The 22,857-nt window shown below is 36.5% G+C and overlaps 2 protein-coding genes across 6 annotated transcripts in view; one reads left to right on the top strand and one right to left on the bottom strand.

Moving 5' to 3' along the window:
• LOC122713388 (protein kinase shaggy-like) overlaps positions 1–2,095 on the bottom strand; it is a 42,490-nt gene extending 40,395 nt beyond the window's left edge. For 3 of the 5 annotated variants that reach the window (XM_043933793.1, XM_043933795.1, XM_043933796.1), the window contains exon 1: positions 176–2,095. In XM_043933793.1, coding sequence (XP_043789728.1) covers positions 176–260 — 85 coding nt within the window. In that variant the 5' untranslated portion in view covers positions 261–2,095. The remainder of the gene's footprint in view (positions 1–175) is intronic. The other 2 variants (XM_043933794.1, XM_043933800.1) reach the window with 2 other exon arrangements.
• Positions 2,096–6,971: 4,876 nt separating this feature from the next.
• The window catches only part of LOC122713447 (connectin), a 183,439-nt gene continuing 167,553 nt past the window's right edge, over positions 6,972–22,857 (top strand). The window contains exon 1 of the mRNA XM_043933894.1: positions 6,972–7,090. The gene's annotated coding sequence lies outside the window, so the exon portion shown is untranslated. The remainder of the gene's footprint in view (positions 7,091–22,857) is intronic.

The following is a 22,857-nucleotide window of genomic DNA, read 5'->3' as shown; positions in this document are numbered from 1 at the left end:
GGCAAAAGAGCGCGGTAAGAGGGGCAACAAGTGAGGAAGGGGATCTCTGGGAGGGAGACTCGAGGAAGAGAGGTATAGTGCGGGGAAGAATATGGGATAAAGAAGAGGGGAGAAATCCGAGAGAACCGAGTAAAAGCTATGTGCTAGAGGTTAAGGCATGTTCTACGGTACTCACTGCTGACTCTCATGCCACCCAGGGGCGGATTCGAGGGCGCGTTAGTGCAATCGGCAAAGGAGGTGGTCCTCGGTCGGCTGCTCATTCTGAAATCTTCTTGACCCGCTTCTCCACCGCCACCTGACAGTCAAAACTTTAGAATGATATGCCGCTTCTGCTTCTTCCTCTGCTGGTCGCCGCCTCGGCTGGCCGTGCCACTTCCTCACGTGAAGATAGCCAGCAGTGCGTCTTCGTCGTCGCCGTCGTCGTCGTTGTTGTTATCGTCGTTGACACCACCTCGGACATCAATGACAGCACGAACGATAATTACATCGCACGCACGCATGCACGTCCGCACGGTTCGGTTCTTCTATATTACGCCACGGCCGCGCTCGATCGATGGATGGAGGGAGAGAAAGAGAGTGAGATAGGATAACACGCGAAAGAAGAGGGAGAGAGTGAGAGAGAAAGAATAAGAGAGGAAGAAGGTGGGAGGAAGGGAGGGAGGGAGGGATGGATGGATGGATGGATGGATGGGAAGGAAGAGCTACGGGCGAGCAAAGCGCGCGCAAGATCGAGAAAACGGAAAGCACGGCGAAGAACCGTGATTCACAATCGTTATAATCACTATAAAACAAAGAGAAGAAAATTCTCTTGGAGAAACAGCGTTGGTTGAAATTTTTGATCACTGTCAAACACTTCCTTCCAAATATATATGCTCCCGTTACCACTGACAATAGTGGCGGTGGCAGTGACGGTAGCGACTCTCGCGATCAAAACGTTTATCGTAACACAGCGCACACTGGGTTATACGCTCCGTTCGCACAAGCAACTTCGCGCGACAGGCTTGCCCGCCGATACGATTCACTCGATGCTCTTTTTCTCGTTTCTCCGATGAATGCTCACCACCGATTACGATACACCGCGTCGATGGCGTCCAATTAACAAATTGACACAATTTATGACAATCTTTCGTATTAACTGCTGACTGTCAGGGAATATCATGCACGAAGAGCGATTTTACTACCTAATAACTTGACGAGGGCGCGGAGTGTTGCGGAGCTATACCGCGAAGGGAGGCAGGGGTTGACGTTTTTGGAACGGTTCGTACACGTTCGCCAGTGGAGGCACACCGCCGCACTTGGTAGCTTTCCTATATAGTACAACTCCACGATGATCCGGTTGACGGGTCGAATTTCTTCGTCGTTTATAATAATCTCCTTATGTATCTAATTGTAGTCACTCTAGGAATTGTGACAATTTCAATTTTTCCTCTCTTCAACGATATCTATTAAAGTTTTTTGAGTTACATTGTATTTTTCTACTTGTCTTCTCCTTTTTGCTTTAATAGCATCGTTGATTATTTTTCTCCCTTTCTCTCACTCGTTTTCTTCCTTTCTCTATCACTTATTCTCTCTACTGTTTTCTCTCACTTCTACACTCCTAGTTTTGGATCGTGCGGGGGAAGCGTTACTCTCTTACCTCCACTACCACTCTTTCTCACTCGCTCTATCTTTCTCGATATACTTCGAATCTTGTCACTACTCGTCACTCCTACGTTTCTTAACTTGTCAGGCCGGACGTTATCAACTTGCCAAGCTAGTACACGCTTCGTCGCAAACACTTTTGTGCTATACGGAGAAACAAGCAGGAATCGTGCTGACGCCGACGTGGACGTCTTCGTCGTCGTCCGTGTCGACGTTGCTCGAAGGGAGATCGTCGTCACCGTCGTTTTCCACCTCTGCTTTCGATAATCGTGAAATCACTATATAACTGAATGTCGCTTCGAGCCTGGCGGCGGGAAAGGGGTAAAGGCGCAACCTGGACGTACGCGGCAAAATCAATTCTTGATAATCAACGACGTTTTCTCTTTCTCACCGTGCACACGAACACCAAACCACTTACGAATTTTTCGAAGCCTCCTCAGACATTGACCCGTTCGGGATAGATCGGGCCACTCGAATGTCGACGGACATTGCCGAAAGTGACGTCAGTAATACCCCGCCCTGCCTCTTACCCAGCGGTTCATCCTACAGCAAGTGGGATGGCGCTGTGATCACATATACCATCGTCATCTTGTGGCAATTTTTGATATTATAAAAGTTGAGCGGGAAAATTAAGTGTTAATTATATTTAACACTCATTATTTTATTCGGATACATACATTTATTTATTGATATATTCTATTAAATTTATTATTTTTTAAGAATAACGATAAAATAATTGATTTTTTATAATTCATTTAAATTTAATAATCATATTTTTAAATTATTATTTATATAATATATATTTTATATATATAATGTATATAATTTAAATATTAAATGCGTGATTATTTTTAAAAAGACCACGATTGATAATTTATAATTATCATTATATTTTTAATTTTATTATTGAAAATTAAATAATAAAGTTTTTATTATTCGAAAAATTGAATTCATTATTGCTAATACAAATTTTAAATATATTTCATTTAAAGAAACAAATATATATATATATATATATATATATATACATAGAGATATGTATATATACATCTTACATATGTGTTTCATCCATGAATATCAAAAATAGTACTAAAATTTTGTATAAGGTATAGGTATAGACAGAAAAGATGTATAGACAAAAAATGATATCATTGTTAATCAATATAAGATATCATCGACAAAATAGTTAAATTGATTATACTATATAATAATAATTAAATATGAAATCATTGAAAACATGAATGACTTATAATATAGATCATATGCGAAACAGAATAGACATAGCATTTCTTTAGAATCTCTTTACCATTTTAGTATCATTCTCAACATTACCGATTTAGCATAGAATAAGATTATAATATCACTGGTGGTTAGAATTGAAATTAAATTTTAATATTAAATTATAAATATAAAAATATATATATTATAATTACACAATTCTATATTATTATTATAATTATAATTTTTATTAAAATATTAATCAAAAATAAAAACTGCAAAATTCAATTAAAAAAAAAGAAAAATCGATAATTTTTTGTTAAAATAATAAATTTGTTAAAGTAATGTGTTTTTATATTTATTTCTGCATTTATCTATTATAAAATTTATAAATTATTGTACTTTTTACTTTGTTGAAAATATATTTTATTTATTAAAATTGTTAGACATTATCTAATAAACATTAACTATTTATTATAAATATATATAAATTATTTTTTTATCATGTTTAAAATTTTTTTAATTTATTTATATTTTATGTTCATATTTTCTTTTTTATTACATATTTAATTTAATATTAGATTTTTATATCAAATCAATTTTAATAATTAATTTTTTTTATAATAAACAGATTTTCAAAAAATTTCGATTTTAGAAGGATTTTGATGAGAAATTTTATAATTAATGTATATAATATTTCAATTTTTGCGCGATTTAAGTAAATAACAAAACAACTGCATCGTTCAAGCCAATTAGAGAGCAGCTAGTAAAACCTGTTGCGCTCGGCGTTATTTTTCTGTCAAAAATCATCGTGATGAAATGTGTCACCGATTTAACGTGCGTGATTTCAAATAATAATAATACACAATAAGTAATTCTATTCATATTATTCATATTCACATGTTACTGAATTTATATTATTTTACTTTTAACTTTATTTATTAATAATTTAGAAATCATTATAAAAACGAAATTAATTAATATTTTAAATTTCTTTGTATTTTTTTCTTCAATTTTCTATTCGATTGTTGAGGTTATCTGTAATTTATGTTTTTTTGAACCAGAATTTCAATTTATTTGTTGCTTTATTTTAATAATTTTAATAATTTCAAATTTATATATATTGTTTTGTATGATTTTATCATACATTACGACGATTTGTAATTAATGATTTTATATAATATATTAAGTAACATATAATTTCTTTTCATAAAAGCAGAAGTATTTAAAATAAGTTTCCATTGTCTCTTTTTTCATTTATATTAAAATAAATATGTACATGTACATATATAATTACTTTATTATAATTTTATTTTATAAAATTAAGTTATTTTAATATCTATAACAAATATTTTTTTCTAAATATTAATACTTAAATATAAATATTTTCTATATTTTTATTAATCATATATATTTATTTCTTATGTTATGTTTATATTTATGTTTAAAACATTTTTCATATTTAATACAGTTTTTTTAAAAAATTGAAGCATTGTGTTTATATATTTCAATTTGTTATCGAATTATCGTTTATTTTAATTTGTTGTAAACTATTGATTTTCTTTGTAATTTAATAATTTGTGATTAATAAAATGTGAATAATTTAATAAATTGTGTAATCGAAATCGTGGTACGAGTTGCATTGTTTTTAATTGTAATATTTCATTTTTATAAACGTTCGTTTTTTCTTGTGATGTTTGCTGGTGCATTTATTTCCATATTTATTCTTTATTATTATTCAACTCAATACATGTTTCTTATTATAATTGGAAATTATCTGGTAACTAAATTGTTCTTTTCTCTTCATTCATCTGTATAATGATTAAATTTACAGATATCTATGTTATTATAAAAGATGAAATTTATTTTTAAATATTATTTTATTCTTATATAATCAAATAATTCTATGCATTTTATGCATTCATTTGAAAATTTTTCTTTTTTTTTTTTATGTAGGTTATTAATTGACAGATTGAATATCTTGAATAAAAACAATAAGGCGGGAAAAATTTCAATATGGATATTGTAACGATTAAGCGATAAAGTTTCTTTTTTATTTTTTAATAATCTTGTTTTTAGGAAAAATATCATATTTAATATTTTATTTTTTGTTAAAGATATTGACAATCTTTATGAAAATTTCCTTCGGATTTTAACATTGAAGAATATTTATGACCGGTCTGTACTTGCTTCGTAATAGTATATTTTTTTTAATATTTTTAAAATTTCAATTCGATTATAATAATTTTTCATGAAATTAGAATCAATGATTGTTTGCTTATTATAATTATTATAATTATAAATCAAGTTTATAGCTTTTTTTTAAATTTTTTTATACAAATATTCGTTTTTGCTGCGTATCCAAGTCAATACTTCTCTCAAAAAAATATGCCAATCATCCATCACGCGAGGAGGTAATCTTTGTACATTTTTTACCAACTTGCAGATCTTTTCTTATTTTAATTTTTTTCATATAATTTATACCGTATTTTAAATTATCATGTACATTTTCTTATAGATATTTTTTTTTTATATTGACTTCGCAATGATATCCTATGGTAGCATGATTACAACACAATATCTTCGCATCAATGGTAAAATTTAAATTTGAAAAATCGAGGGCGAAGCTGAAACGAATGGACAGTGCCATTCGTTTCTGGCTTCGCTCATCTATTTTTCGAATTCCGTGGTCGCAGTCGCGAAGTTTTCGATTTCGAAACGAATTTGCGAAACGAAATTTTGCACATGTACAGATATCTGTCATTACGATCCTTGATGTACATGTGCAATGTACGTTTAGCTTCCGTTATTTAGTTTTTTCTTTATTATTTTTTTTTTATCCATTAATATCCATTAATAAGTATCTTAAGTTTTAACAAGTGTAATGTCCAAAGAAAAACGAAGAAATCCATCAAAATGTCACGAAGAATGCTGCTTCTCATTTTTTTGAATCTTGTTCGAATCCAAAGAATAGGAAGTCATTGTTATTACTTTGTCATTATGTTCGTTTTAGTAATACGTATTAATTATTGTTTGGTCGATTGCATGTCAAATTACCGAATCTAATCATCTTGAGCATTATAATTTTGTATTAATGTTGAGATAAGTAAATTGCAAGTTAAATTAGTGTTGCATTTAAAAATATCTTTTGTTTTGAATTAATATTACGATAAAACGATGATCGCGTTTGCTATAGTATTGCATTATTAAAAATATTGCGATTACCTTTAATTATTTTGATTCTTGAATTATTATATTTTTTTTTTAATTTGTATTAAATTCATTTTACGAATTAAATATTACATTGATACATGATCATGTTCTTAAAGTTGTGTTGTATTTTTATAAATTGTCCAAATTTCTTGAATCATTAAATATACTCTTGCCTCTGAATCACCTATTGCAAAAATGTTGCAGAAAAGTGATTGTATGACGGCAGCCTTTGATATGGTTGCGATCTTCTGTTGTTAATGTTTTAATAAAATATAAGTGTATAAATTAGTTTATCTATTAGAATTTCTAAATAGTTATAGTAAATAGTTAAAATATTTTGTGAACGACGTATTTTTTTCGGGAATCTTCCATCTTTTTTTTTTACTCAAATCAAGAATTGAATTACAGTTAACAACGAAGCACTTTGTGATTTCTTTTTTTTTTTTAAATTTAATATATTAGTGTTACAAAAGAAGAAAGATATTTATTCGAATTTATATTATAGTATAGAAAAATAATAATATATTATTTTTCGAGTAAAGTTTTACCTACTTGTCTTTTTTTTTTTTAGTTTTTTATCTCCCTTTACATTATTTAGTCACCGATATCTATGATAATAGAAATAATAGTAATTATTTATATGTTGGCAATATTATAATTATTTTACAAATGATAGATTCTTTTATCGATAAAATCACGTTCCATGTTATCATGCGTCGATATTATTGTTATAGTAAAAATCGACTTTAACGTCATCTACCATATCAAAGCCATACTGCCATCTGGTGACAATTTTTCGCAAAAACAATAGCATGGGCGAGAGAATCCCCACTCTGAGTGGGGCAGTCTCCAAAGCGCGGGCTAAGGTTCAAGTTGCATTTTAGATGCGAACGAATGCACGTCGTTTTCGGTTAGTGGTCATGAACTAAGTTTCGTGAAATTTGACAACTTCTGCGAAGGGAAACAGAGTCGAGTGATTGTAATATTTCGTTGTGAACTCTACGATCCATAAAGTTGGGTAAGTCTCACAGTGACATTTCTTCATACGAGTGATCGTTTTTTTTTGACGGGTAAAAATATTAACCGTTTCATCGATTCTTATCGCAAACATTCTCGCCTCTCGATGATTCTACACGCGTGTTGCATAATAACATCATTACGTTTTTTTGTGATATTTATCGAACGAAATTATTATATTTACCGCGTTAAATTGCACGTGGAATTGAAATACGGAGGCGAAACACATCCGGCATTACGTGATTGCTTGAAAGCCGGACAAATCATATGTAATTCGAATTAATGTCAACGGAAGTCGTTGAATGTACGTCGAGTGTATTCGGTTGTTGCGGTAGTGCGTATCACATGTGATAGTCGATTCACTCGATATTCACTCGATAGTCGATTCAATGTCGTACAATGTTTTTTCATAAGTTTCGATCGATATTAATCGATAACTGTTTTAAATGGAAAAGTTGAAGATATACGGAATAATCGTGAAACATCGAACAGAGACTATTCGTGAGGTCTATTATATCGTCAATGATCCAGTGATTAGATATTTCGAAAAAAGCTTATCGATACATGAAATGATAAATTGGCTCGTTCTGTGGAAAAGTCACGTAGTTGGCTCGCAGCTTACGCTTCGATCGCTCGTTAAAAAAGGATTAATCCGAATGATTATCGTTATCAAACGATCGAAAAGTATTACGCGGCAACATCGCCGAGAAGTTCTCATTTGTCTCGCCAAATTATTTCAGCGGTAAAGATTTATTTGGTAAAAAAAAAAAGCTGTGTGCTAATTATCGATAAAAGAAATTGTAATATTCTATGGAAAGGAAGATAAATTATGGGAAAGAGAAATTATTTATCGATCGACTTAATCGATTAATATCTATTTATAAACACAAGCTATTTTTCTATAACGAAACAAATCCATTAAATTTTCGAGTCTTTTTTCACTTTTCACTCTATTGTTTTTACGAATTTTATCAGCGTCTCTTATTTCATTCCATTACCGTTGTTAATTTCTCATTACGGTGATAATTAAATGAAACTGTGGCAACCGTACACACGCGTACGTGGCATGTGGAGTATGCAATGCTTCCTACTATTATCCGTGGTTTCAGATATTCGCAAAAAAAAGGGGTTTCGAGGTTGGGATGACACTCTGTATATTATTTTGTACGGGATGTACGTTTTTTTCTTTTTTTTTTTTTTTTTTTTTTNTTTTTTTTTTTTTTTTTTTTTTTACATTATATTTTCGAATCGTGCGGTTCGCATTGGATGCACGCGCCCGTTTGCATGCACGGTCGCGAGGAATCCGAAATGCTATTCGACCGGCATAATCCGGCCAAGCATCGCCACTAAATTACCATTCGAATTGATTTCGACGGCACAGCGGCGGCATTACCGCACCACCGATGCCGCGATTTATTTGGAAATCGTAACAATGCCATTTTCATTGAACGGTATCCGGTCGCGGTATAAGGTCCGCTCCTATTGTCGATGGGATGAGGCCGAGTTCCCCGCGTCTAATGTTCATCACTGAATTCCGTCTCGTTATTAACCGTGATACTGGGGATCGTGTTTCTACAGTACGCTCGGCCACTCGCTCCATTTTCCGACCGAAAGATAATTACGATTTATACGGTAAAATAATTAACGCTAATAATTATACCACCCTCGTACAGGGAACGATCCAATCAGATTTTTTTCCTCCCATTGTACAGTACGTTTTCAAGGTTAATTTCGGCTTTTTACTACACAAATTATAAACAGATTTCGTACAATGATGATTTCATGATGATATTTTATGATATTTGCCGAGCGTGGATACATTGAAACACGGAATGAAAAATGTTACGTGTATTAGAAGCGATAAAAAGAATTGATTGACATCGCAATAGAATAATTTTAAAAGTGATCACGTAACCGTGTATTTTTATAAATTGTTGAAACGAATTGGATAAAACGTTGTTCATGGCAGTTTCAACTTTCCATCTCGTAGATATTGGAAATTGCAATCGCTCGTTGTGTTATTTGTTTGTAAATAAACAAAAAAAAAAAAAAAAAAAAAAAAAAAAAATTAATTGCGAAGAGTCGAAAAAACGGCATCGCTTTTAAACGGGAAAGAACAATATTGTTTTTACGAAGTTGAAAAAACAGTATTCATTTCGAAACATAAAAAGTTAATATTTTTTTTCGTTATCGAAAAAAAAAAGTATATCGTCATTAAAATTGCATTATGTCGTTGCAATTCACAATTTCGGCGAAACATATAATTTTCACCGTTGAAAATAACGAAAAATCACTCTTAAATTCGTTCGAAGAAGATAAATCTTGAAAATCTTTGTCCCCCGTCCGTGGGATTAAAAGTTTACGTAAATAGCACAGATTCCTGACGACTCGATTCGCACGATTCTATCGTTCTCGAGCATTGGGCCGCAGATGCATCTTCTTCTCTCCCTTCTGCTTACCCTTCTCCGTCACGCGCGTGCATTTAGAAAAACTGCTAATCTCAGCTGACCGTTCTTACACAAAAACTCGTTGAAAAGTTTCGTATCGAAATCGATATCGCACAAAATTTCCCGCTTTTCTTCTCATTTTTCACTCATGCCTCCATGTTCAAGACACGCGTTAAATGATATTTAATCGGAATCTCCGTATATTATTCGAATGATCGTTCGAAATATATATAAAATATTTCAAAAATGAAAAGTGGTTGATGTTTACATTTATCGATGCGTAATATAATAATTTTGACTTACGATGATTGGAACGGAGGATAAATGTATAACTCGTTTCTGGAAACAATGGAATGTAATTACAACGAGCGAAAAAAAATAGATCGTAACTTTTAGAAGAAAAACGTTAGTAGTTACGAGGATAAAATTGGCGGGTATCTCCTCATTACTTGTCATACTCTTAGAACGCGTTTTCAATTTGAATTAGAATCCTTGGCGTTCGTAAGTGGGCGATAAGCGGAGACGGAAGATCGAGCTGGGTTGAAAATTAGCGGATGAGAAGGAGAAGGGGGAAGAAGACGCGGGACGGTTGGGTGACACGCTCTCGTATTTTTCCAGCCTAACGAGATTTCAACGGCCGCTTTAGGGTGTCGTGAAAATCCTTTCAGTGGGCACGGATCGGCCGTATTGTTAGCCAATGTGCCTCGCGAAACACGGATTCGATTGTCCCCCTTTTTCATTTTCTTTCTTCTTCCCTTCGCCAATTCCCTTTCCTCCCCTCTCCCCTTTCCTCCCCTTTCCCTCTCTCCTCCTTTCGAAATCGTGTACAGGATCAAGACTGATCCGCTGATCGAATTTATTTACCGTGCTCCGTGCTCTCTTCAACTGAATTTAGAGCCGCTAGAGTTCGTTCCAGGGCGGCTATATACGCGCGTATAAAGAGAATCGTCTTTGCACTCGGAATATTTATAATCGTCTCCTTCTTCGCTTTCTTTTTTTTTTTCTCCAAGTATTAACATTAACGCTAATGATCCCTTTATCCTTTTAATCATCTCAGGAGATTATGCACGAAAAAAATACACGATAATCGTCTCGCAGTTTCACCAAGGATCTTTGTAAATTCGATTACAAATTAAGTAATCCTCCCCCCCTCTCTATTCTCTGTCTACGTTTTCAAGTTTCTTTCAATACGATGTATGAAACGGCTCGTTTTAATCCCGTTGGCGGGATATAATGGAAATCGATACGGAATCGTCGTCGTCGTCGTCGTCGTCGTCGTCGTCGTCTCGTTAATAAACGAAAGGCAAGAAGATTTATCGCGTCGGATATTTGAATGTACACGGACGCCAGATTACGATCCTTCCCCCGGCCTTATCAAACCTCTTACGAAAGTCTTGGCAAACTTCGTCTCTGAAAACGATTCGAAACCTCCCTTTGAAATTGTTCGAGTTGCATGCACGTTTATTTATCCGAGCGAAGGGCAAGGATACCGTCGTTTTTCTTATACCTTCTAATACCGTGTAATCGCGAGGCATGGACATTTCGTAAGACCTGTAAACCGATTACACAAATTAATGGTTTCAAGTTTTACGCTTTAGTAGTACGTTTAAACTAAATATAGACACAGTTGTTTATTTTCTGTATCTTATTTATCTCGCAGTTTCACGAGTGGTGAATTGATTTATCGAACGAAAAAAAAGATGTTCTTTGTTGTACCGTTCAGTGAGTTAAAAAAAAAAAAAAAAAAAAAAAAAAAAATTGATATTTCTACGAGTACGATTTATTTTTCTTTTTTTTTTTTTTGTTTGGTGTTCTTTACATGGAACGAAAAAAAATTGGGGGGAAAATAGAAAGAAAAAAAAAAAAAAGGAAAAAAGACGAAGCGAAAAGAATAGTTTGATTTTCGATCGCAATCATTGGAAAATAGAAAAAAAAAATATATATATATATATATATTTGGATCGATAGAAATCGGGGAAACGACATACCTTGCAGTCTTTACCGTGGTATAATCACGATGCCAGGCGGTGTTGCGCGTGACGGGTCGCGATCAAATAAACCGTTTCGTCAATGTTTGTTACATACAACTTTGCAACTTTGTTAAAAACTGCCACCGGCCGAGTACTTTCATCGGTGCCCGTTTATTTCAAGCTGGGACGTTGTTTTGCTCGATTTTGCTTTTGAAAGTCAACGCTGCCGCGATATCGTTACGCGCTCGCTTCACCCTCGACACCCCCTCTCCCCTCCTCTCTGCGTCCAATCTCCCGACACGTGGAAACACGCCCGAGTTTTTTCCCCGAGTTCCGCCAACAGGTTCGCGCCAGCACGAGGGAGCAAGTCGCGCGATTATTTGTCCCAATTTCTCTCTCTCTCTCTCTCTCTCTCTCTCCCATCCTTTCTCCGTCCGTCCGCGTTTACGCATCTCCCCTCCTTTAACGCGAATAAGCCTTGAATTTTTCCCTCCTCTGTCCTTTTCCCTGAATGTCGCGGTACATTCAATTTTTAACCTCCCCTCCCTTCCCCTTTCCTTCGAATTTCCCGTTCCGCCATTCGTTCCACCCGATCATTCATTCCATCGTTCCTTGCTTCATATCACGCGTATTATTTCGAGTCAGAGTGAAAGAAAATGTTGCTCTTTTCGAAAAATCGAACAAGCGGCTTTTTCTTACTCAATTTGGGTGAGGGATCTTTGATGGAAGGATAGGGGATTGGGGAGGGGGAATGGACGGCTCGATTTTGGGAAAGCACGCGCGACCGAAACCATCGAACCAATTCCATTCGCCAACGGAACACGTTGCGCACGCTTGTTGTTTTCATGACTGACGGATGCAACGGTGAATTAATCCCATGGCAAAGTGCCGGCCGCCTATACAACGGAATAATCGCCGTCGACAAATAACCTGGAACGGTTTAACGATTTGTCGTTGATCGTTGGATTTTCCCAACTATTCGTGGAAACGGACGGCCGGGGGGATAAAGCGTTTCACCGACGTTTCCTTTTCTTTTCTTTTTTCTTCCCCATCCAACAATTATTAAATATCGTTACAATAAAAGTTCATTTATTATTGAAATTGTTTAAGTCGGTAAAATAGGTCGCTTCGTTTCTACACAGTTTATCGTGAAACTAAATATAACGCGAATTATCGATCGATGTCGATATTGGTTTATTGGTTTTTCAATTCGAAAAACGCGACTTTTATCGCGTTACACGAATTCGAATGCTTCGGATTAACGGAATATCTGAATATCTTCGTTATCCCCGAAATTATTATTTTGGAGGATCGACGACTCGATCTGACCCGAAATATCCGCAGATGGGTGATTATTTTCTATCTATTATTTTCTTCGTCAACTTCTTGCGAAACGGCTGCTACTCGCAAACAACGTATTTCTAATTCGTCCTGACGTTGATTCATAAATTACCGTGCGCGTTGGCCCACGCGAATCATCATCGATTCGGATAATATTAGTTTGTATATTCGTATTCGAGTGAACTATAATAAACGGAGAATAAAATATTTTCGAGAAGCACACATACAATTCTTTTTCCAACTTTCTTCAATTCCCTCCTCCATTGGAAATTATTTCTTTCCCCGTTTTTCGTCATTTTCCCGTCATCAAAAATGGCGTAGCAAATCTTTCGACGTTTCGAAGCGAGAAACAACCGTCTCGAATATTCGAAATCGGTCGAATACATTTTTTGGTTGGAGAAAAAGATTTCTATACGACTGGCGCGTATTATTCCTCGTGTTAAAAGCGGCCCAACGAGTGGAGAAGCTTTTGCGAGCACGGAACTAGATAAGAATCGGCGATTAAAGTTGGAAGAATCCTCGATTCGGAGGATTTCTCCCTTTCTCTTATTAGCCGGCGACTTTGACATCGCCTAATCCCTTTAAAACGGCTGCTACCGGTGCACAATGAACCGTTTAACGAACGTTTAAATATACACGAGTAGTGCACCGAGTCGCGGTGATTAGCATCGAGAACGAATTCAGCTTCTTAATTAGCTCCGCCCTGTCCTTCTCATTGTCGGGGATATCGCGGAGAGAAAGAACGAGGCGCAAAAACCAGCTGGACGCGTCGTTTTTCTCCGCTCCATTCTCCTCTTCCATTCCAATTTCATTCCCCTTCCTCTTTCTTCCTCTTCTTCTCTCCTCTTTTCCTTTTCTCCATCTCAAGCGCACACCACTTTCGTCGCGGATAGATCGATCGCGTTTCTTTATCAATCGATCAATCGACGACGTGAAAAATGATCTTTTAAACGGCGATTCGCGTAGGATGGTCGAAGAATGCGTGGAATGGAGGTTAAACAGAAACGTCGATGCTGTCGTCAAAATCTTCGTCCAAACGTGCGTCCAAAATAATATTTTTGACTAAGGATGCAGATTTTTGAGTAAGATCGTAAGAGGAACGATTACCTTGCTCGAGAAAAAATCGATAATATATAGATCTCGAATGGAATTCTTCCTCCTTTTTTTCAAGCGCACACCATTTTCGTCGCGGATAGATCGATCAACGTGAAAAATGATCTCGACGTTTTAAATGGCGATTCGCGTAGGATGGTCGAAGAATGCGTGGAATGGAGGTTAAACAGAAACGTCGATGCTGTCGTCAAAATCTTCGTCCAAACGTGCGTCCAAAATAATATTTCTGAGTAAGGATGCGAGATCGTAAGAGGAATGATTTACCTATTCTTGCTCGAGAAAAAATCGATAGTATATAGATCTCGAATGGAATTCTTTCTCCTTTTCTCCTACCGGAAGTGCACACCACTTTTGTCGTAGATAGATCGATCGCGTTTCTATCGATCAATCGGCGATGATCTCGGCATTGGAGACGATTTAAACGGCGATTCGCGTAGGATAGTCGCGTCGAAGAATAAGCGGAATGAAGGTTAAACAGAAACGTCGATGCTCTCATCGAAAGCTTCGTGCATACAAAATAATATGTTGTCTGGGCAGTGAAAACAATAAATAAAAATGTACGGGTTTAGCTGAATGAATATATATTTAATTATACGTGATTTGCGTGTATCTGTTTACAAAACATTTGAAGTGTGTATCGAAGAAGAATAAATATATCAACTATGAAACAGTGATGTTGTTGGCAACATTCAACAATAAAACCACATATAAAACTTCAGTGAACTTTAAATTTTATAAGATAATATTTTTGAATAAGGACGCGAGATAAGACGAGGACGATTTTACCTATCCTCGAGAAAAAATCGATGGTGTATAGATCTCGAATGGAATTCTTTCTTCTTTTCTCCCAAGCGCACACCATTTTCGTAGCGGATAGATCGATCGCGTTTTATCGATCAACGATGTGAAATATGATCTCGACGTTTTAAACGGCGTAGGATGGACGCGTTGAAGAATGCGTGGAATGAAGTTAAACAGTCGATGGTCTCATCAAAACCTTCGTCTAAACGTGCGTCCAAAATAATATTTTTGAATAAGGAAATCGAGAAACGCGTAAGAGGAACGAGAACGATAACTTATCCTTGTTCGAGAAAAAAATCGGATAGATCGATCGCGTTTTTATCGATCAACCGGCGATGTGAAAAATGATCTCAGTGTTGGCGACGATTTATATATTATTAATATGTTTTGTAGCTTGTTTTGGAAGATGAAATTTAATATTATATAAAATAAATGAATAATATTTTTTTTGTTATTAATAGCTTTTACAAAAAAAGTGTTCAAATTCCATTTTCAACTTGATTGCCTATAGCAATAATAGCTCCAACTCCAGTTTCTTGTTTAGTTCATTCATCAACTTTAGTTACAGCTGGAATTTATTTATTAATTTGTTATACAGATTTATTGAATTATGAATATAAAAGAGTTATTTTATTAGTTTCAAGATTAAATAATAAAATGATGTTATTTGCTGGATTAACAGCAAATTTTGAATTAGACATCGCGTCGAGGAATGCGAGGAATGAAGGTTAAACAGAAATATTCTCGTGAAAACCTTCGTGCGTCCAAAATAACGAAATAATATTTCGAGCAAGGAGATCGTAAGAGGAACGAGGATCGTTACCTATTCTTGCTCGAGGAAAAATTAATAATGATATATCTCGAATGGAATTCTTTCTCCTTGCGTCGACAATCGGTTTCGACCCAGCCACGGTTTCTCGAAAATCTTTCGAGGCGCGGCTGATAATCTTCCCGTTGCAGCGTATTTCAAGTTTTCCATGGAAGAAAGTTTTCTCGTACGATTTCAAAATTGCCCGTGAAACGCTGATTTCACGAGTTCGGTCGAGATTGCGTAAATAACCTGTTACGACCAAGTTTCTTCGCTTCTTGTTATCGCGCGAGTTGACCGATGCGAGCGCATTTTCTTCAAAATTCTCCGTTTCATTACATCTCTTGTAGAAACGCGACTCGAAAATGCGTATCTCATTTTTACTTTTACTTTGCTCAAGAAAAAATCGACGAGCGACCACAAATATTCGAATGTTCGAAGCAAGAAAAATGCAGAAAGATGAAAGACGGACGGATGGGGGAAAGAAAAGAACGTATAGTGTATGAATATAGGGAATAATGGATAATTAAGATGGAAGTGAAATTGAAGTAGCGAAACGGAAGCGAAATTGGTCGTTTCTGAGAGAAAACGTGGGGTGCACGCGCGGCCGGGGTTTGATCGCGTGCTCGGCCGCATTCCGCCACTCTTCAGACTTTTAAATCCAAGCGAATACGAGACGGCGGAGGGGAGGCTTCGATTCGAGCCGGGTGCCTCTGCATAAAATCGCTTCCCGTAATTTGCCGTTGATTTACGGCCAGGGCCAATCCCGCTACACCGGCCGCCGATTTAACAATCGATGTCTCGGTTTAGCGGTGTAAACACAGCGATAACATTGCTCCGTTCACCGTCTAATAAATACCGGGTTATTCGCACGCGCGAGGGACGAATGCGCGAGTGGCCTCGCCTCTACCACCTTTCCGCCCTTTTAATCCGGTCACGAGGATGCACCAGCGTTCGCACCTGCCTTTCCCTTCAAATTTCGGGAAATTTTCCTTTTTTCCTCTCGCGGACAGTTGGACGTACAGGAACGCGCAGTTTACATATCCCACGCCGTAAATCTTGTCTGTCTTTCGCGGAATTTACATTCCATCCCTGTGTTCTGCCGCCACTCGTAAAATTCCCTTGGAACAGATGTACTTCCCCTCCTATCTTTTTCTGTTTTTTCCCTTTAAATACGTGTTTCGCTTCGATAATACGATAATAAAAGAAAAAAAGAATATATATATATATAAAGCGCGATAATTATTGGAAAAAATTGGATTTTTTTCGTACGTATATACACGATAATTTTTAATAATTTTTAAGTTTAATACAGAGGATCCGTATTTCGCGTATAAAAAAAACTCGCGTATAAATAACAATCTAGTTGAAATCTCAGGATTTCATTCGCCCCGAGTAACGTGAAATATGACAAAATCTTGTCATATTTAATTCTCCGAGTTCTGCCTGCGTTATTACTCGTATAATCGTACACGAATATAAGGAAATTCTCGAAAAACGAGATTTTGTATTCTCTTCCTTTGGATCTCAAAGCAAAGGGTTGTGAAATTCTTGGACGTCTTGCACGCGTCGCTTCGATACGCGCTCCAATTGCGATCGTATTTTACGAGAGGATATCCATATATATCCATATGGAATCCTTGGAGAGGATCAATTTGACCTTACCTTAAAGAGCGTGGAAACAGCGAGATCGATAACGCGGAATCAAATTGTCAATCACGATCCTTGCGTAATTTACTGTTGCCCCCGATTCGTCCATTCGATTATTCGTATCGCGGTGCGTTCGATCCGCCGACCACACCGTCCGTCAATTTATAATCGATGCATCGCGTTAATATAACGGGATTCTCTTACTTGGATGATTTATACATGTATATATATATATATAAAATCGATTATCGTGAATTATCGTCCCAATTTGAACGTATTATTTTCAGATTGTACGCGTACAAACTTGCTCCCCCGATATTTCTTCTTCGAATTCTTGAATTTACGATCGATCGAAATCGCTTGTCGTTAATCGTATTGCATCCATTCGACGAAACTCGATTAACTCGCCTTGATTTATTCGTTGATCGAACGATTATTATATTATATTATATTATATTCGTTTAATTAATTAATAATAGTTTTATTTGCCCTCTCTGTCCATTAATTAAACTCTATCATCACGTATTAATTAAAAATCCTTTCGATTCGTTCGTGAAGAACGGACGAAAAATTGATTAAAAAATTTACACGAGTGAAAGAAGGAAAAAATTTGAAAAATGCATCTTGGATAGGGGAAACAATTGAGAAAATTGTGTTTTTTCTAATTTTCGAACACGAAAGCATGTTATCTATCGTTTTTTATCACTATTTTAATTGGAAATCATGGTATTCGGAATCTGTACGAGGAAAGTACGTTGACGCATCGTTCGTTCGCATTTTAAAAAGGATGGGTTTGATGGAAATCGTGTAGAATTTGACGGGATGCGTCGCGAGAGGAAGCAAAAGTAAGCAAATTTTACAAAAATAGGTTCAGATTAAATCTTGGCGTTTTAAAATCGATCGCTTGGATAAATCTTTTGGGATAAATCGGATTAATGGAAAAGATACACGAATATGAATAATATGAATAATGGCGGTCAAGTCCGTATCATAATACGAAAGAATTTGAATTTTGACGTGTATATATATATATATATATTTAAATTTATTATTCACATGTGACGGAGAGAGGAGGAAGCCTTTTAATATTTTATGACGAGTTACTCTAATAAAATTGCTCTTCCACGCAGGTGATAAAAAATGCAAGCTGAATCGTGGAACAAATAGCAAGAGTTGAAATGCGAGGCAAGAACGACCGCTAAAGAATTGCTTCTTTGTGAGAAAATACAGGATTAAAAATGCAGATTAGTTTTTATACAAGCTAGTAGTTTCATACACCCGCGATATATTATGCGTTATCTCGCGTTTGATTTTTTTTTAAAAAGAAAAAAAAAAAAAAGAAAAAGAAAAAGAAAAGAAGAGAAAAGAAAAAGGAGCGAAAAGTTTTGTTCGATCCTTTGATAAACTGGCAAATATAAATCATATGATTGTGTTTTTCTTTTCTTTTTTTATCGATATCGATGTATCATCGGTTTAATAATTCGCGATGGAAATTCCGGGAGAATATTGGAATTAAAAATATCGTAGTAAGTAACCATACGATACGCGAAGGATAAATATCTACGTCCATTTGTCACGTTTTCCTTTCTTCTACCTCTCTCAACGTTCGAACGAATTGCTTTCCATGGATGATTCTCAAATATCTTTTTCCATTGTCGAGAAAGAATCCATAATCCCCTCGCTCTTTTGTCGCCAACACTTTTGACGCTAAGACACCTTTTACCTCGATATCGATAACACGGGTCTGGATTGTGTATCGAGACGGTAGACGGTTAACCCTTTCTTCCCTTTCTTCCCAGTTTTATTTTCTCTTCGCACCGACCCTTCCAGAAATCCCCATTTTACGATCCCCTTTCTGTCGTGTATTTCATCGGTTCAAATCGGTCAGAGATTCGTGAACAAGTATTCGTAGCTGGATTCTTTCTCCTCTTCGAATTCGAAAGAAATAACACTTTCGAAGGATATTTATGCGCTTAACGATAAATGTAACGATCGAACCGAAGCAGAAACAGTTTTAATTAACGGTATTTTGCGATCGCGAGAAAAAACAAAAATCGTAGTAGAAAAATTTCAAAGTAAACGCGATCGGGACTTTTCTTAATTTTTCGATTACCTTCTCGAGAAAAATTACTCGAGAAACATCGTTGTTTATTCGACCGAAACTCGCGAAATCAGTATATCAAGGAAAAGAGAATCGAGAATTTTACACGGGCAAAGTAAATTCGTGACGTCGAATTCGTTTGACATCGAGAATGGAGAGAAATTTGAGTTTCTTTTTTCTTTACTAAAAAGTAAATTTTCCTTTCGCGATCGAAGATATTTCCATCTTTCTCCTTTTCGTATTTCTTTCTTCCTTTCTCTCTTTGCATATGTAAATAAAAAAAAATTGTAAAAAAATTTAATTACTCGTCCCTCGATTCGCATCCCGTTTCCACGTTTGAAAAGTGATACTCGGTAACGAGTTCTCCGTAACGCGTATCGACCATATGGGCCACTCGATTCTCGTGGACATCTGTGTTGGCGCAACAATGGTTTTGTCCAGTGGACCACGAGAGTTCCCGCGTACTTGACTTTTGTAACACGGTTACCATCTTCCACCATCTCTCTTTAAAGCTCATCTCTCTGTGCCGGTTCATTGAGCCAGATCGACGTCCTCCGCTACACAAGCCCTATTTCGACCGAATGAATGTTTAATTCGAGCGTCATTCAGCCGGCTGTCCGTTCTGTAAGAGAGCGCGCGATCGACGCATTAATTCAATTTTGCGCTAATTAATGGTGCCACTCCTCCCTTCATTCGATTTCAATGCGCTCCTCTCCACATTTCTCCTTCCCTTCTTCCCCTACCAATAATTTCTATTTCCATTTTCCATTCTGTTTCTTTTCTTTTTTTCTTTTTTTCTTTCTTTCTGCCTTTCGTTCCAACCGACCGATGTCCGCCTTCGATTCCATTCACCGCGAAAGCCTTTTCGAGATTCGTTTCAGGGATTTTCAAGGACTACTACACGGGGAGCGGAAAAGCAAACGCCTAACGGCATTACTTTCGGTTCGTTATCGTCGAAACGCAGCAATGCACGAGACTGACCCATCTCTCCGAGTACTCTCTCTTCGGTTCGCTTGCCCGAAATTCGTCCGCTATGTTCTTCTTCCCCCTCCTTCCTTCCTTGCTTTTCGTTATTCGTCGCTGTAACGTCGTAACGTCGCTGCTCCATTCTTAATTGTCGTCCAATTTTCATCTATTTGTTTCGAAAAAAAAAAAATAAAGAGAAAAGATTCAAGGTAAGTCCAAGGATCGGAGAATGTTACGAGTCTTTGTATGTTTTCTTTATATATATATTTTTTTTTTTCGTCGATTCGTGGTTTTTGGATAAAACCGTGAAATATTTTATTATTATTATTATTATTATTATTATTAGATAAGTAACGTCGAACTTTGTTCTTCTTTTTTACATCGAGATAATGTGGCATCTTTCTTGCGTAAATTTCGACGCGTTCAAATATTAATCTCGGTTATTTTCGACGATCTGTAAAAATTTTTTGAACCGATTCTTTCTTTTTTTTCTTTAATCTCCGTTTCAAACGAATCGCATGGATGATAAGGATTCCAGATAGACGCTGTAGATATCCACTAACTAATTTCCACCAAGAGAAAATTCACGAACCGTACAAAGTTTTACTCATATACCGCCGCTTAATATATATATATATATATATATAGATTCGTAAGGAGACTAACGTTGAAAGTTAAAGTAGAATAAAGTTTTCTCGAGAGTTTAATTATTTATTAACCCAGTCTCGAAAACTTTCTAGACGCAACCTGTATTAAGTTGGTTAAATTCGTGTCGCGTTTGCGTCTATTCGAGCTAACGTCGACCTTTATATTTCCGTGAAATTTTACTAATCTCCTTCCTTCCGTACGTAACTTCCGGCATGCTCTGGGGGCTTCGTTTCGACTCCATGTATCACGAGATCGGTGCGTTGGAACCGAATGATTTGTTAGATTAGAACGTTAGGGATTTGAAACCGCTCCGCTCGCCATATGTAATTTTCTCTTTCCTTTCCTTTCCTTCTTTTCCCCCTCGGCCGCCATTTTCGCTACGATCATGTCGCCAACATTTTTTAATCCAACATTTACGCTCCAATCGTAAAATCGCGGAATCGATATCAGATCAAATTAAATCTTCATCGTATAAAATCTCCACTCGTTTTCCCTTCCTCCACCTTAAAGCTTACCTACCTACCTACCTACTTACCTAGCGCAGGTACCATTCTTTCTTTCTTTCTTTTCTTCCTTTTTTCGAAAAAGTTTCACCGGAAGAAAGAAGCGTTCCCTCCGAATTCCCTCGGATTAACGTCTAACCCCATCCTGTCCGGATTTACCGCGATCCTCTTGCAAACTCGTATCCGCGCGAGGAGAGGGGAGAGCAAGGAAAGAAACAAACAACGCTGCGGCAACCTTCGAATTCTACGTCTTCCCTCTTCTTCTTCCTCTCGGTATTCTCAGAGGAGTTAATTCAGAGGTCGCGCGACAATTATTACAATTATTCCTTACAAACTCTGGCATTAATTCGAACGGGATATCGATATATATATAAATCTTTATCGTATAAAATCTCAACTCGTTTTTCCCTCCCTCCTCTCCTCTTCCACCTTAAAGCTTTGCTATACAAAATAATAAACCGAATATATATATATATATATATATTTGGTTGAATTGGAAGGAGAAAGGGGTGAGATAAAGGAGGCACGCCAGAATTTATCCTGCCGAAAAGCTCTCCCTTTGCCCGATTACGAATTCCGCGAGCTGCCTCGGTTACGACCCCCTCCTCGTGTCGCGACTCAGCCGCTAGCCGGATCAAGGAATCCAAACCTGTTGGTCCCTACGAGGAGGAGGAGGAGGGAATCGAGGTAATCCTCCTCCCTCTCCGTCACCTTTCCGTTTCTCCTCCCGAGGAGAGAAAAGAATTCGCTCGTATTTCCAATTCCATATTTCGAATCTGTCCTCTGAGAACCGAATTATCCCCGGGATATAAAAGGACCTCGTTACCTTTTCGAATTGACCTTTGGATATTTTCATACAAGCATTGCGATATTAATATTTTTCTTTTCATCCCTTCTCCTCGCTTCGCTCTGGAAAAATCGACGAAGCAACGAGTATATGTATATATATATATATATATATAAGAATATATCAGATGGATAGATGGAAGCGATTTTCGAATCTAGAATAGGGTATTTTTCATTTCTCGGGTTGTTCGTTTTAAATCGAAAGTTGTGAAAGATCGACGGGGGGAAATTTCGCCTCTAGTAGGACCACTAGATGGCGCCCCTTTACTCGTGTAAAACTGCGGATTCGCTCTTCTCCATCGTTACGATTCCACCTGTTATCTGTTCGACGTACCTTGCTTCGTGCCTCGTGTTCGAAGTTTAAGAATTCGTCCAAGACGCTTCTTCTTCTCGTTCCTAGATATCGCAGTTATCATCATACGGGACGGGCAAGCTGGAATAATTTCTACGAAAACTGCCTCCTATATTATTCTCCTTTCTTCCCTGCCTACTAAAATTCTCACGAAGCTGTAATCTGGCGAACCGGAAAATTAAATGAAACGTGAGCGATGATAAAGGTAGCGAACGTGCTTAG

This window comes from Apis laboriosa, unplaced genomic scaffold (genome assembly GCF_014066325.1).
Source record: "Apis laboriosa isolate Shangri-la unplaced genomic scaffold, ASM1406632v1 scaffold23_cov150, whole genome shotgun sequence".
NCBI classification, from domain to species: Eukaryota; Metazoa; Arthropoda; class Insecta; order Hymenoptera; family Apidae; genus Apis; species Apis laboriosa.
The sequence above is the reverse complement of the archived record's forward strand: the minus strand, read 5'-3'. Positions and strand labels throughout refer to the sequence as shown.